The sequence below is a fragment of the Tarenaya hassleriana genome, unplaced genomic scaffold (assembly GCF_000463585.1).
Source record: "Tarenaya hassleriana unplaced genomic scaffold, ASM46358v1 Cleome3, whole genome shotgun sequence".
In the NCBI taxonomy this organism is placed as follows: domain Eukaryota; kingdom Viridiplantae; phylum Streptophyta; class Magnoliopsida; order Brassicales; family Cleomaceae; genus Tarenaya; species Tarenaya hassleriana.
The window spans coordinates 2127466-2141628 of record NW_010966177.1 but is presented as its reverse complement, the minus strand read 5'-3'; the positions used below and the strand labels follow the sequence as shown (position 1 = coordinate 2141628).

The following is a 14163-nucleotide window of genomic DNA, read 5'->3' as shown; positions in this document are numbered from 1 at the left end:
ATATATATATATATAATGGTGATGATTTTATTTAATGTTATGATTTGATATTATTTATTAGAATTGTATTTTAATAAAAAATATAATAAGATAATTTTTAGGTTTAATAATGATTATTTTGTAATAATTTTTATAAAAAAATTACTTTTTACTTAAAAATAAATTAAATTGATAGTATTTATATTTTAAATTTATTATTTAATTATTATAAATTTAGTAAATAATTTTTATCAAATGATACTAAAAATTTAATTAAAACTATTATAAAACATATTTTAAAATAATATCTTTTTTTATAATTTATATTAAAATGCTACTACTACTGCAAGAACTATTTACTTCTAACCGCATCCACATGTAATCGCCGTCAATAATAACTTATCAACCAGTCAATACTAATCATTTATAATTGTTATCAAACGCTCTAAAAATGTTATTATCCGCAACCGCTGCAATATAACCAATGACACTCTAAAAGTGTGAATATAGTTGTCATCATTATATATATTTATATAATTTTCGGATCCTATTTATCCTCTGTTTGAAGAGAGATTTATAGTGAATTTTCAGATCATAAAAAAAATTAGTCCCTCTGTTTGAAGAGAGATTTATAGTGAATTTTCAGATCATAAAAAAAATTAGTCGATCTATAGAATATTGTATTTTGTTTGTTTATTATAAAAGAGTGAATTCTAAAAGAGTGAATTCTGTCTCTTGATAAAACAAGAAAACAAATAACCCATCACACACAGATAAAGAGACACATATAGACATGTTGAATTTATCGCAAAAACAGACAGAACATCGATCAGACCAAAAGAGATGATGACTTTGGTCGGAAACGGTTTCTCCAACTCGGGGATGGATAGCTCCAGCAACTATATCCCACTCACAGTTATTATCATCACTTCAAACGTTCTCTTCATATATACATATATATATATATACACACACACTTGATATCACATAATTCATAACACATTATCCTCAATAAGCTATATGAATCAGAATCTTAAATGAAATTGTTTATTCCATAACCAAAGAAGTACATATCTTCTCCTGATACAAGACTCTCCCAACATCACCACCACCAACATCATCACCATATGATGGTGATGATGATGAAATTGATCCCGGGTTTAAACACAGATTTATTCCGCGGAAATCGTTCTCCTACGTATCCTAAGCCCTACCATATTGAGTTTGGTGATATGAGGCTTTCTATGTATGTACGGGCCTGAAACCAGCTCAGGTGAAAACCTTTAAGGACCAACCGTGTCGAGGTATCATTCCCGAAATTGTACAGCACCAACTGTCCATTTAGTTCCATAAGAGTTTCCTCCTCGTTCCTAACCGAACACAGCGGATTCATGGCCCTGTACCTCATGCTGATCCGAATTCTGATCCAAGATCTAGCCACACCATACTCATTCATCACCCAGAAATCATCGCGCTTGTCGACGACGTGAACCATGCAGAGCCTGCCATTGAGTGTATGGAGCTGAAATCCCCCAAGGGCGTGTGGGCAGTCATCGATTCCATCAGGAAAAGCCATGTCTTTGAACTGCTCAGTCGTCAGATCGAACGCCACTACAACTCTCCGACCATCCTCTCGGAGCCTTGCAACCCAGTGGATTCCACCGTTTTCAAGAAGACCATAGTCGGCGATTTCATCATATTCATAACGCGAATCTCCGACCCATTTCCAAGATTCTGTCTTGACAGAGTAAACACACGCATTCAGAACATCGCCAGTGACAAGCGCCACCACCTTATAATCATCGGTTATGGCATCAAACCCGAAGCCCAACCCAAAGAAGCTCTCCTCCTCGGCCCGCGAAATCAGAAAATCGCGAAAACCCGGAATTCTCTTAGATTCTCCAGTGGTCAGATTGAACAAAAACACGTCAGCTGCACCATTAGAGGTACACACCAACCCATTGCAAGACCCGACCATTTGAACCCAGTACTTCGGATAATACGATGAGACGAGATTGGACAAGACTGGAGACTGAGGGATCTCAACAGCACCCAAATCTCTTATCCCCTCGCACGCATCGACGATCGAATCGAAATCTACAGTGTAGAGATCGCGGTGGTAATACACGATGAGCCTTCGCCGACCTGATCGGAAGGCGTCGTTTCGAAGGGAAAGATCGAGGTGGGTCTTCGCAAACTCTGGGTCCAATGAGAGAGAGCGAAAGAGCTTAGAGACACACCTGAATCGGCCGATCGATTTTGCGGGTAATCGAAGGAGAATCTCCCTTATGATCTCTGGCGGAAAAGAGGGCAATTCCGGCGGTGGTCGTCTTTCGCCGTAGACGTCTCTCGGTCGTGCCCTCTTCGCTGTCTCCATTATCGCTTCTCTCAGTAGCAAATACTAAAATCCACGCAAAATATGGCACTAATACTAATGTATATATACACGTAAGGATTATACGTATCTATGAAATGCAAATTGGATGGTTGATTCGGGAGCGCTATCACAGATCCGTTGGAACACCAAATATATGTGCGCGCTTGATATTTTACTTGGCTACGTGCGCGTCCACCGTACACCTCAAACCAATATATCTTCCAAGTAAGACGGACCAGACACGCGTGATTATTCAATCCAATGGCCATCCAAGGGATTTATGGGCCCATTTGTTTTTACGTTTGGAACACCTCAAACCAATATATCTTCCAAGTAAGACGCAACAGGATGGTTTGACATCTATGAAAAGTTACGAACCTTAGCGTTCAATCGTGTATTCCATGGGACAATTGTGAAGCGGTATCATAGTACTCTCAACCTCTCCGATGCTCGTTCCTGCAAGAAAATAGAAGACAATCGAAATTTTACCGAGAGACAGCGAAGATCGCCGAACACAACCAAGAGACAGCGGTGCTCACAAACCCAGAGACTCACCATCGATACGTGTCCGAGAAACAACCGAAAACAAGAACAAAAGACCCTTACCGACTCGACCTTTGCTTACCGCTCCGTCGTCGCCGAGAAACTCCTCCGTCGCCTTGTCTTTCTCCTTCTCCCTCACGATCGCCTCTGTGATCGCAAAACTCCTCTCTTCCTCGAACACCGTGCGTAGATTATCGAAGAATCAAAGCATTAGGGTATTAACCCACGCAACGTTTTGGTTCGGAATAAGAATCCCGCTCGATTTTACGCTAAACCGAAAGCCTCCGTTACAAACAGAGTCTCCTCTTTTTCCACCATATCATGGGCCAAGCCCAACAACAATGATCCATATAGGAAGCTCTGATTTTCGTAATGACAGCTAGGTGGATGTTTCGGTTCGGTTCTTCGGAACCAGAAGAACCAGACCGGACCAAACCGAAAAAACAGTATTTTTCCAATCCGAAACTGTTCTCAATTCTCGAACGGTATTATTTTTAAAGAACAGAAATTCGCGGAATCAAACCGAACATTAAAAAATCCAAAAAACTGAAATTTTTTAAAGGAAATCAATCTTTTTTTCTAATAAAATCCGAAACCGAACCGAACTGATACCGAACTGAATACAATATAAAAACTGATTGGTACCAATTGTAAAACCGAAAAAACCGAACCGATGCATTCCCGTCTCGAACCCGAACCGTTTCGCGAAACGTCCACCCACAGCTTTCCATGGTATATATACACACACATTTCTCCAAAAAAACTTCAAACTCCAAATATGTTTCTGCACCAACTCTCTTCATGAACCATCATCATCATCATCATCATCATCTTGATCCATGGTCTAAACACAGATTTATTCAGTGGAAGTTATTCTCCTACGTGTGCCATTTCGAGTTTGGTGATATGAGGCTTTCTATATATGTCTCGGCCTCAACTTTGGTATATACACATATAAACACGTCAAAAGACCGAATTTTCTACTTCTGGTGATTGATTTAACTTGCAAATCTAAACTACTAGCTTATAAACTCTTTCACGTAATTCACACCACATTAACAAAAGACACTTTCTTCTCTTAAAACCGTCTTTCTTCTTACTCGTTTATTAATCTGCCAAGCTCCCTTAAATAGGGAAAAACCCTAGGGCTAAGCCCACTTATTCCTAAGGTTCCCAAACCCAATAAAGAATATATGTATATATATAAACACCCAAAACCCAATAAAGCATAATCAAAACGTACCTGATGCAATGCTAATGAGCTAAGCCCTACCATATGAGTTCGGTGATACGAGGCTTTCTACGTATACATGGACCTCAAAATCTTCGTACATCTGAAGACCTTTAAGGACCACTGGTCTTGATGTGCCATTCCCCAGATTGCACAACACCAACTCTCCATCTAGTTCCGCAAGAGCGTGCTCCTCGTTCCTAGTTGAACACAGCAGCCCCATGTATCCGTGATCCTCGCGGACCCGAATTCCACTCCAAGAGCTAGCCACCCCATATTCATTCATAACCCATATATCATCGTGCAAGTCGAAGCAATTGTTACCAATGCAGAGACGCCCATTGAGTTCCCCGACCACTAAATCCCCATCATCACAGTTTGGGCAATCCTCAGCTTCATCGGGTAAAGGCATGTCTTTGAACTGCTCAGACATTGTATCAAATGCCACTACAAACTGTCGATCATTATCCTCTCGAAGTCTTGCAATCCAGTGGAGTACACCATTAACAAGAACGCCTGAGCTGCAAGATCTAAAGCCCACATTGTATCGCAAATCGCCAACCCATTTCCAAGAATCTGTCTTCAGAGAGTAAACAATAGCATTCAGAACATCATCACCCCTGACAAGTTTCACCACCTTATAATCATCGGCTATAGAATCGAACCAGAACCCAAACGCCCCTCTGGACCCCAATCCTAGCGATTCGGGCAGGTCTGGAATCCTCTTAGATTCTCCAGTGGTCGGATTGAACAAGAACAAAGCGCCTTCATCAGGAGAGATACACACTAAACCATTGCAAGATCCAAAAATTGGAACCGGGTTTCTCTTATACGCGGGATCAACCATGTCAGGATACTCATCTTCATCCTCCATGTACAGAAGGTTGGGTTGGTCTTTGAGCGGGTAATGGATCTCAACAGCATCCAAATCCCTAATTCCGTCGCACCCATAACAGATCGAATCGAAATCCACCGTGTAGAGATTGTGGCGAGACACGATGAGCCTTGTCCGACCCGATGGGAAGGCGTCGCTTCGGAGGGAAAGATCGAGGTGGGTCTTCGCAAACGCACGATCCGACGAGAGAGAGCGAAAGAGCTTGGACACGGACCTGAATCGGGCGATCGATTTCGCGGGTAATCGAAGGAGAATCTCCCCTATCATCTCCGGAGGAAGAGAGGAAAAATCCGGTGGAGCGTCGCAGTCATCTCTCCGTCGTGCCCTCTTCGCCGTCTCCATCATCGCCCGTAAAGTGTATCAGTTCCCTAAATCTCCATATTATAAGACCCCGAAATCTCAAACCCTAGTCAAAATCCGGTATTCCTTAACCGGTTTTAAACTTTACCAATTCAATGTGTTCAAAATCGATTTATAACCGGGTTAGATGCAGCCGTAGATTGAAAACCGATTAAAAAAACTTGCTTCTAGACGCGTTTATCCTATATACTAAGATTATGAAGATAGTTTTAATCGTTATGTAAATTATTTAACCTAAGGTCTAGTTGTATCTTTTATATAATATGTATATGTGTGTAACTTGATATACCGCAGTCCAACCAAAAACAGCTTTATATAGTGTAACAAACACGCGCTGTAGTAACGGGCGCCAATCAAGATTGATGGGTCCTTCGATATTGTGTTTTTTATTTTTTAGTTATGAAAGAATGATACGAAATGCCTTTCTATAACAAGAAAACAAAGAATCCATCAACCCAAACACAAAAACAAACCCAAAGAAACATATAGACATGTCGAACTTGTCGTAAAAACATGGAGAACATCGATCAAACGAAAGAAGTCATGTCAGAATTTAGACTCTTCCGAGGTAAGATCTTTGGTCGGAAACGGTTTCTCCAACTCTGACATTTAATCGCCGTCGGTTCAAGCGTTCTCTGTGTAGATGCGTATGCTTGATATTTCATGATTCGCAACACATTATCCTCACTGGTAACAACAATTTATCAACCAGTCGCTACTAACCGCCCTCGTTTACGATACGAAACTGAAAACAACTAATAAACGTCCAACAGAATTACACAACACGTTATCCTCACTCCGCTACATGGATCAGAATCTTAAATGAAATTTACGTTATTCCATGACCGAAGAAGCACATATCTTCTCCTGATACAAGATTCTCCAAATATGTATATGCAACAACCTTCTTCATGAACCATCATCGTCATCATCATAAGGTGGTGGTGATGATGAAATTGATCCAGGGTCTAACCACAGATTTATTCCATGGAAGTCGTTCTCCTACGCGTGCTAGGCCCTACCATATGAGTTTGGCGATATGAGGCTTTCTATGTATGTATTGGCCTCAAAATATCCGTGTAGTTGAACAGCTTTAAGGACCAATGATGTAGAGGTGTCATTCCGGAAATTGTACAGCACCAACTTCCCATTTACTTGCATAAGAGTTTCCTCCTCGTTCCTAACCGAACACAGCGGCTTCATGAAATCGTACGACACGCTAATCCGAACTCTGACCCAAGAGCTAGCCACCCCATGCTCATTCATCACCCAGAAATCATCGTGCTTCCTGCAGGTGTAAATCATGCAGAGTCTGCCATTGAGTTTATTGAGCAGAAATCCCCTATGCGCGTGTGGGCAGTCATCGGCTTGATCAGGTAAAGCCATATCTTTGAACAGCTCAGTCGTTGGATCGAACGCCACCACAACTCTCCGACCATCCTCTCGACACCTTGCAACCCAGTGGATTGCACCGTTTACAAGAAGACCATCGTCGTCGTTATCATCAAATACATAACGCAAATCTCCGACCCATTTCCAAGAATCTGTCTTGAGAGAATAGACACTAGCATTCAGAACATCGCCCGTGACAAGCGCCACAAACTTATAATCATCGGTTATGGCATCGAACCCGAACCCAAACCTATTGATTTTCCCCCGTTTGGACCCCGAATTCAGCAATTCGAGCACACTCGGAATTCTCTTAGATTCTCCAGTGGTCAGATTGAACAAGAACACGTCGGCTTCTTCATTAATGGTACACACCAACCCATTCCAAGACCCGACCACTTCAATCCAGAGGTCATCCTGATCATACGATGAGACGAGATTGGACATGACAGGAGACTGGGGGATCTCAACAGCACCCAAATCCCTAATCCCGTCGCATGCATCAACGATGGAATCGAAACCTACCGTGTAGAAATTGTGGCGGTAATTCACGACGAGCCTCGTCCGACCCGATGGGAAGGCGTCGTTTCGAAGGGAAAGATCGAGGTGGGTCTTCGCAAACGCAGGATCCGACGAGAGAGATCGAAAGAGCTTAGAGACGCACCTGAATCGGCCAATCGATTTCGCGGGTAATCGAAGGAGAATCTCCCTTATGATCTCTGGCGGAAAAGAGGGCAATTCCGGCGGTGGTCGTCTTTCGCCGTAGTCGTATCTCGGTCGTGCCCTCTTCGCTGTCTCCATTATCGCTTCTCTCAGTAGCAAATACTAAAATCCACGCAAAATATGGCACTAATACTAATGTATATATACACGTAAGGATTATACGTATATATGAAATGCAAATTGGATGGTTGATTCAGGAGCGCTATAACAGATCGGTTGGAACACCAAATATATGTGCGCGCAGTGCGCTTGATATTTTACTTGGCTACGTGCGCGTCCACCGTACACCTCAAACCAATATATCTTCCAAGACAGACGGACCAAACACACGTGATTATTCAATCCAATGGCCATCCAAGGGATTTATGGGCCTCGTTACCGTTGGAAATTTTTGGATTTTTTTTTTTTATCTAGCATCATCGGAAATCATTTGACGTGGATGTTCACAACAGGATGGTTTGATACCTATCGAAGGTTGGACTTGAATCCCCCCCCCCCCTCCTCACACACGCCTTCGTTTCTTCTGAATTTACAAAAATACCCTCACTTTGTGGGCCTCGTGAAGGCCCATTTGTTTTTAGCTTTGAAAATTTTGGAATTTTTTTAAACCTAACATCATCGGAAAACATTTGATGTGGATGTCCACAACAGGATGTTTTGATATCTATGAAAAGTTGCGAACTTTAGCGTCCAATCGTGTATTCCATAGGGCAGTGATCGGTATAGGAAGCTCTGATTTTGGTAATGACAGCTTTCCATGGTATATATACACACACACACACACATACATGTATATATACATATTGACATTTCTCCAAAAACTAGCTTAACAAACGCTTGTTTCATAATTCATAGCACATTATCCTCACACCCAGCAGTATGAATCAAAACCTTATGTATTCATCCATGACCAAAGAAGCACATAGCCTTCTTCATGAACCATCATCATCATCATCAAAAGGTGGTGATGATGCTGAAATTGATCCAGGGTCTAACCACAGATTCATTCGGTGGAAGTCCTTCTCCTACTTGTGCTAAGCCCTGCCATATGAGTTACGAACTTTATTCATTGTTGAATCATATCTTCCTTTGGGCAACTTTGACAATGATCAATGTTGGAAACTCTAACTTTGGTTTGTGTGTATATATATATATACACACACGTCAAAAGACTACCTTTTTATTCCTGGCCATTGTTCTAACTTGGAAATCAAAACTAGCTTTCATAATATCATCACTCAGCTAATGAATCAAAATCTTATGTAATCTAAGACCAAAAAAGAATTAAAAAAAAATTAATTGATAAAATTTATATTTTTTATTTTTTATTAAAGAGAAAATTCAAAAAAAAAACACTAAACTTTTCAATTTTGACAAGAAAAACACTAAACTTTTTATTTTATCAAATAAACATTAAACTTTTTAAATTTGACAAAACAAACACTTAACTTTTTTACGATTATCAAAATAAACGTCTGACGTGACATAAGGAGATTCAAACATGCCAAATTATTTTGCTTAGTTTTAGTTTTTTTGACAATCGAAAAAAAATTCATATATTTTTTTGGATCACTAAAAAAATTCAGTGTTTTTTTATAATCAGAGAAAAATTCATGTATTTTTTAGATCATTTAAAAAATTTAATGTTTTTTTAGATTCGTTTAAAAAATTTATTGTTTATTTGATAAAAAAATAAAATTTAGTGTTTTTTTTGTTAAAATTAAAAATTTTAGTGTGTTTTTTGGAAATTTTCCTTTATTAAATTATTTTCTAAATTAGTAAATAATTTTTTCTAATAAAAAGTAATTACAATTATTCTAAAAAATATATTAAAAATATATCTTTTTAGGAATTTTTTATCAAACCGTGACTACACCAGTTATCAACCATTCATTTATAATCACAACCAACAATCTGCAATCCCTAACAATATAGCAATTTATCAGCTGACTGAGTCATTACTAACAGCCCACACTTACAATACTAAACTGAAAACAACTAATAACCGTCCAACAGAAAAACACAACACATTGTGTAATCCATGACCAAAGAAGCCCACATCTTCTCCTGATAAAAGACTCTCCAATATGTGTCTGCAACAGCCTTCTATATGAACCACCACCATCATCATCATCGTCAGGTGATTTATTCAGTGGAAGTCGTTCTCCTACTTGTGCTAAGCCCTACCATATGAGTTTGGTGATATGAGGCTTTCTATGTATGTCTCGGCCGCCATTATGCTGCGCTGCGTTGCATTTTTAAGGACCAATGACGTAGAGGTGTCATTCCGGAAATTGTAAATTATCAATTGTCCATTTAGTTCCATAAGAGTTTCCTCTTCCTTCTTACCCGAACACAGCGGCTTCATGTTACTGCATGACACGCTGATCTGAACTCTGGCCCAAGAGCTAGCCACCCCATACTCATTCATCACCCAGAAATCATTGTGGTTCTCCCAGCAGCTGTAAACCATGCAGAGTCTGCCGTTGAGTTTACAGAGCTCAAATCTCCCAAGCTCGTGTGGGCAATCCTTGGCTTCATCAGGTAAAGCCATGTCTTTGAACTGCTCAGTCGTTAGATCGAACGCCACTACAACTCTCTGATCATCCTCTCGACGCAATGCAACCCAGTGGATTGCACCGTTTACAAGAAGGCCATTGTCCCTAATACCATCATCATAATATTCATAACGCGAATCTCCGACCCATTTCCAAGAATCTGTCTGTAGAGAATAAACACAACTATTCAGAACATCGCCCTCGACAAGCGCCACCAACTTATAATCATCGGTTATGGCATCAAACCCAAACCCAAACCTGAACCCCCAGATTCGCACCCCTTTGGACCCCGACATTAGAGATTCGAGCACACCCGGAATTCTCTTAGATTCTCCAGTGGTCAGATTGAACAAGAACACATCGTCTTTTTCATTAGTGGTACACACCAACCCATTGCAAGACCCGACCAATTCAACCCCCCAGCCATCCTGATAATACGATGAGACGAGATTGGAGATGACAGGAGGCTCAGGGATCTCAATAGCACCCAAATCCCTAATCCCGTCGCACGCATCAACGATGGAATCGAAATCTACCGTGTAGGCATTGCGGCGGAAAGAAACGATGAGCCTTGACCCTCTTGATGGGAAGGCGTCGTTTCGAAGGGAAAGATCGAGGTGGATCTTCGCAAACGCAGGATCCGAAGAGAGAGAGCGAAAGAGCTTAGAGACGCACCTGGATCGTGCGATCGGTTTCGCGGGTAATCGAAGGAGAATCTCCCTTATCATCTCAGGAGGAAGAGAGGAAAATTCCGGTGGAGCACTGCTTCGCCTTTCTTCTTCCTCGACGTAGTCGTCTCTCGGTTGTGCCCTCTTCTGGGGCATTTTACTGAGATGACCGACCAGGCTCGCACGAATTTGATAGGTATACCTCCGAAAACATAAGTATTAATTTTTTGTGAAAAGACGGTAATACCCTAATAAATCCGAGTAATTTTTTCGGTCGAAAACAATTTTATTATTACGACTTCGTAATTAATTCTAAATATAATTGCAATAATTAATTCTAAATATAATTGCAATTGATTCTAAATAAGATGATAAAAAATTCATATGTCAAATTTTAAAAATAACTACGTTTGTTTTTGCTACTTTCATATTCATATTATCATAACTACTTATTATTTTAGTTGTATATTAGTTATACGTTTAGTTGTAACAAAATCATAAAAAAATAAAAAAATAAAAGATATTCCAGAACTCTTTTCAGTTTAAAAAACCGAAAAGAGGTATAAAAGTTGGAAAAAAAAAATTTTACGCTGGTCTACCAATGAAATTCCCGATACCTAAATGTGTCATATGAGTAAAATCCCTAATCGCTGGCTCCACCATCGCTTCTCAGTACAGTAGCAGATGTATCAGTTTTCCAAATCTCCTCATTATTACCCGGTATTCCTTAACCGGTTACAAACTTTACCAATTCAATATGTTCAAAATCGATTACAAACCGAGTCAGATGCAGTAGTATGAAAACCGATTAAAAAACTGGCTTCAAGACGCGTTTGATCCTATATACTAAGATTATGAAAATAGTTTTAATCGTTATATAAATTATTTAACCTAAGATCTTCTTGTATCTTTTATATGTATATGTATATATGTATATATGTGTGTAACTTGATATACCGCAGTCCAACCAAAAACAGCTTTATACAGTGTAATAAACACGCTCTGCATGAGTAACGAGCTCCAATCAAGATTGATGGGTCCTTCGATATATTGTGTTTTTTATTTTTATTTTTATATTTAAAAAAAACTGAAATTTTCAATTTTGATAAAAAAGTATTGAATTTTATTTTATTTTTATCAAATAAACATTAAATTTTTTAAAGAAATCTAAAAAAACATTAAACTTTTTAAATTATCCAAAAAATACATTAGCTTTTCTGCGATTATAAATAACATTGAACTTTTATAATGATCTAAAAAAATATATAAACTTTCTTCGATTGTAAAAAAACTAAATAAAATAATCTGACGTATTTGAATCTCTTTATGTCATGTTAGACATTTTGTTTATTTTGACAATCGTAAAAAAATTAATATTGTTTTATGAAACTTAAAAAGTTTAATATTTATTTGATAAAATAAAAAATTTAGTGTCTTTTTGTCAAAATTTAAAAATTCAGTGATTTTTTTAATTTTTAAATTTTTTAGTTATGAAAGAATAATATGAAATGCCTTTCTGTAACAAAGAAAACAAAGAACCATCAACTCAAACACAAAAACAAACCCAAAGAAACATATAGACATGTCGAATTTGTCGTAAAAACACGGAGAACATCGATCAAACGAAAGAAGTCAGGTCGGAATTTAGACTCTTCCGAGATAAAATCGGAAACAGTTTCTCCAACTCCGACATTTATTGTGTCCCACTCACATTTAAACGTCGGTTCAAGCGTTCTTTGTGTGTATGCATATGCTTGACATTTCATAATTCACAACAGATTATTCTCACCGGCAACAACAATTTATCAACCAGTCGTCACTAACTGCCCACACTTATCCTCACTCCGATCGCTACATGGATCAGAATCTTAAATGAAATTTATGTTATTCCATTACTGAAGAAGCACATATCTTCTCCTGATACAAGACTCTCCAAATATGTATCTGCAACAACCTACTTCATGAACCATCATCGTCATCATCAGGCGATGATGACGAAATTCATCCTACACATTTATTCCGTGGAAGTCGTTCTCCTACGCGTGCTAAGCCCTATCATACGAGTTTGGCGATATGAGGCTTTCTATGTATGTATCGGCCACAATTATGTTGCGCTGCTTAGCACCTTTAAGGAGCAATGTTGTAAAGGTGTCATTCCGGAAATTGTACAGTACCAACTTCCCATTTAGTTTCATAAGGGTTTCCTCCTTGTTCCTAACCGAACACAGCGGCTTCATGTTACTGTATGACACACTGATCCGAACTCTGGCCCAAGAGCTAGCCACCCCATACTCATTCATCACCCAGAAATCATCGTGCTTCTGGAAGCAGCCGTAAACCATGCAGAGTCTGCCATTGAGTTTATGGAGCAGAAATACCCTATGCGCGTGTGGGCAACAATCCTCAGCTTCATCAGGAAAAGCCATGTCTTTGAACTGCTCAGTCGTTAGATCGAACGCCACTACAACTCTCCGACCATCCTCTCGACGCCTTGCAACCCAGTGGATTCCACCGTTTACAAGAAAACCATCGTCGCTCATATCATCATATCCATAACGCGAATCTCTGACCCATTTCCAAGAATCCGTCTTGACAGAGTAAACCGTAGCATTCAGAACGTCGCCCGTGACAAGCGCCACCAACGTATAATCATCCGTTATGGCATCGAACCCGAACCCGAACCCATTGATTCTACCCCCTTTGGACCCCAAATTAACCAATTCGAGCACACCCGGAATTCTCTTTGATTCTCCAGTGGTCAGATTGAACAAGAACACGTCGGCTACTTCATTAGTGGTACAGAGCAACCCATTGCAAGACCCGACCATTTCAATCCAGAGGTCTTTCCGATAACACGATGAGACGAGATTGGACATGACAGGAGACTGAGGGATCTCAACAGCACCCAAATCTCTTATCCCCTCGCACGCATGAACGATGGAATCGAAACCTACCGTGTAGAAATTGTGGCGGTAATTCACGACGAGCCTCGTCCGACCCGATGGGAAGGCGTCGTTTCGAAGGGAAAGATCGAGGTGGGTCTTCGCAAACGCAGGATCCGACGAGAGAGATCGAAAGAGTTTAGAGACGCACCTGAATCGGCCGATAGATTTCGCGGGTAATCGAAGGAGAATCTCCCTTATGATCTCTGGCGGAAAAGAGGGCAATTCCGGCGGTGGTCGTCTTTCGCCGTAGACGTCTCTCGGTCGTGCCCTCTTCGCTGTCTCCATTATCGCTTCTCTCAGTAGCAAATACTAAAATCCACGCAAAATATGGCACTAATACTAATGTATATATACACGTAAGGATTATACGTATATATGAAATGCAAATTGGATGGTTGATTCAGGAGCGCTATCACAGATCCGTTGGAACACCAAATATATGTGCGCGCAGTGCGCTTGATATTTTACTTGGCTACGTGCGCGTCCACCGTACAC

At 39.9% G+C, this 14163-nt stretch overlaps 5 protein-coding genes across 8 annotated transcripts; all 5 read right to left on the bottom strand.

The window, feature by feature from the left end:
* Positions 1-996: 996 nt before the first annotated feature.
* Positions 997-3505, bottom strand: LOC104818813 (F-box/kelch-repeat protein At3g06240-like). Of its 4 annotated transcripts, XM_010548583.1 has the most exons (3): positions 2982-3505; positions 2735-2812; positions 997-2380 (listed from the first exon to the last, which is right to left on the bottom strand). In XM_010548583.1, the coding sequence occupies exon 3, from the start codon at positions 2354-2356 to the stop codon at positions 1190-1192; it is 1167 nt and encodes a 388-aa protein (XP_010546885.1). In that variant the 5' UTR covers positions 2357-2380; positions 2735-2812; positions 2982-3505; the 3' UTR covers positions 997-1189. The 4 variants fall into 4 exon arrangements, with proteins under 4 accessions (XP_010546885.1, XP_010546882.1, XP_010546883.1 ...); XM_010548580.1 differs by having other exon boundaries at positions 997-2812; positions 2963-3505; XM_010548581.1 differs by having other exon boundaries at positions 997-2812; positions 2972-3505.
* A 21-nt stretch (positions 3506-3526) lies between these two features.
* On the bottom strand, positions 3527-5368 carry LOC104818815 (F-box/kelch-repeat protein At3g06240-like). The gene is made up of 2 exons (XM_010548584.2): positions 4143-5368; positions 3527-3743 (listed from the first exon to the last, which is right to left on the bottom strand). Exon 1 carries the CDS (start codon positions 5365-5367, stop codon positions 4162-4164), a length of 1206 nt encoding a protein of 401 aa, XP_010546886.2. The 5' UTR covers position 5368; the 3' UTR covers positions 3527-3743; positions 4143-4161.
* Positions 5369-5816: 448 nt separating this feature from the next.
* Positions 5817-7731, bottom strand: LOC104818816 (F-box/kelch-repeat protein At3g06240-like). Its single transcript, XM_010548585.1, has one exon. It carries the CDS (start codon positions 7573-7575, stop codon positions 6397-6399), a length of 1179 nt encoding a protein of 392 aa, XP_010546887.1. The 5' UTR covers positions 7576-7731; the 3' UTR covers positions 5817-6396.
* A 1637-nt stretch (positions 7732-9368) lies between these two features.
* Positions 9369-10908, bottom strand: LOC104818817 (F-box/kelch-repeat protein At3g06240-like). Its single transcript, XM_010548586.1, has 2 exons — positions 9847-10908; positions 9369-9742 (listed from the first exon to the last, which is right to left on the bottom strand). The coding sequence occupies exons 1-2, from the start codon at positions 10877-10879 to the stop codon at positions 9681-9683; spliced, it is 1095 nt and encodes a 364-aa protein (XP_010546888.1). The 5' UTR covers positions 10880-10908; the 3' UTR covers positions 9369-9680.
* A 1683-nt stretch (positions 10909-12591) lies between these two features.
* LOC104818818 (F-box/kelch-repeat protein At3g06240-like) lies at positions 12592-14117 on the bottom strand. The gene has a single exon (XM_010548588.1). It carries the CDS (start codon positions 13951-13953, stop codon positions 12769-12771), a length of 1185 nt encoding a protein of 394 aa, XP_010546890.1. The 5' UTR covers positions 13954-14117; the 3' UTR covers positions 12592-12768.
* Positions 14118-14163: the final 46 nt, after the last annotated feature.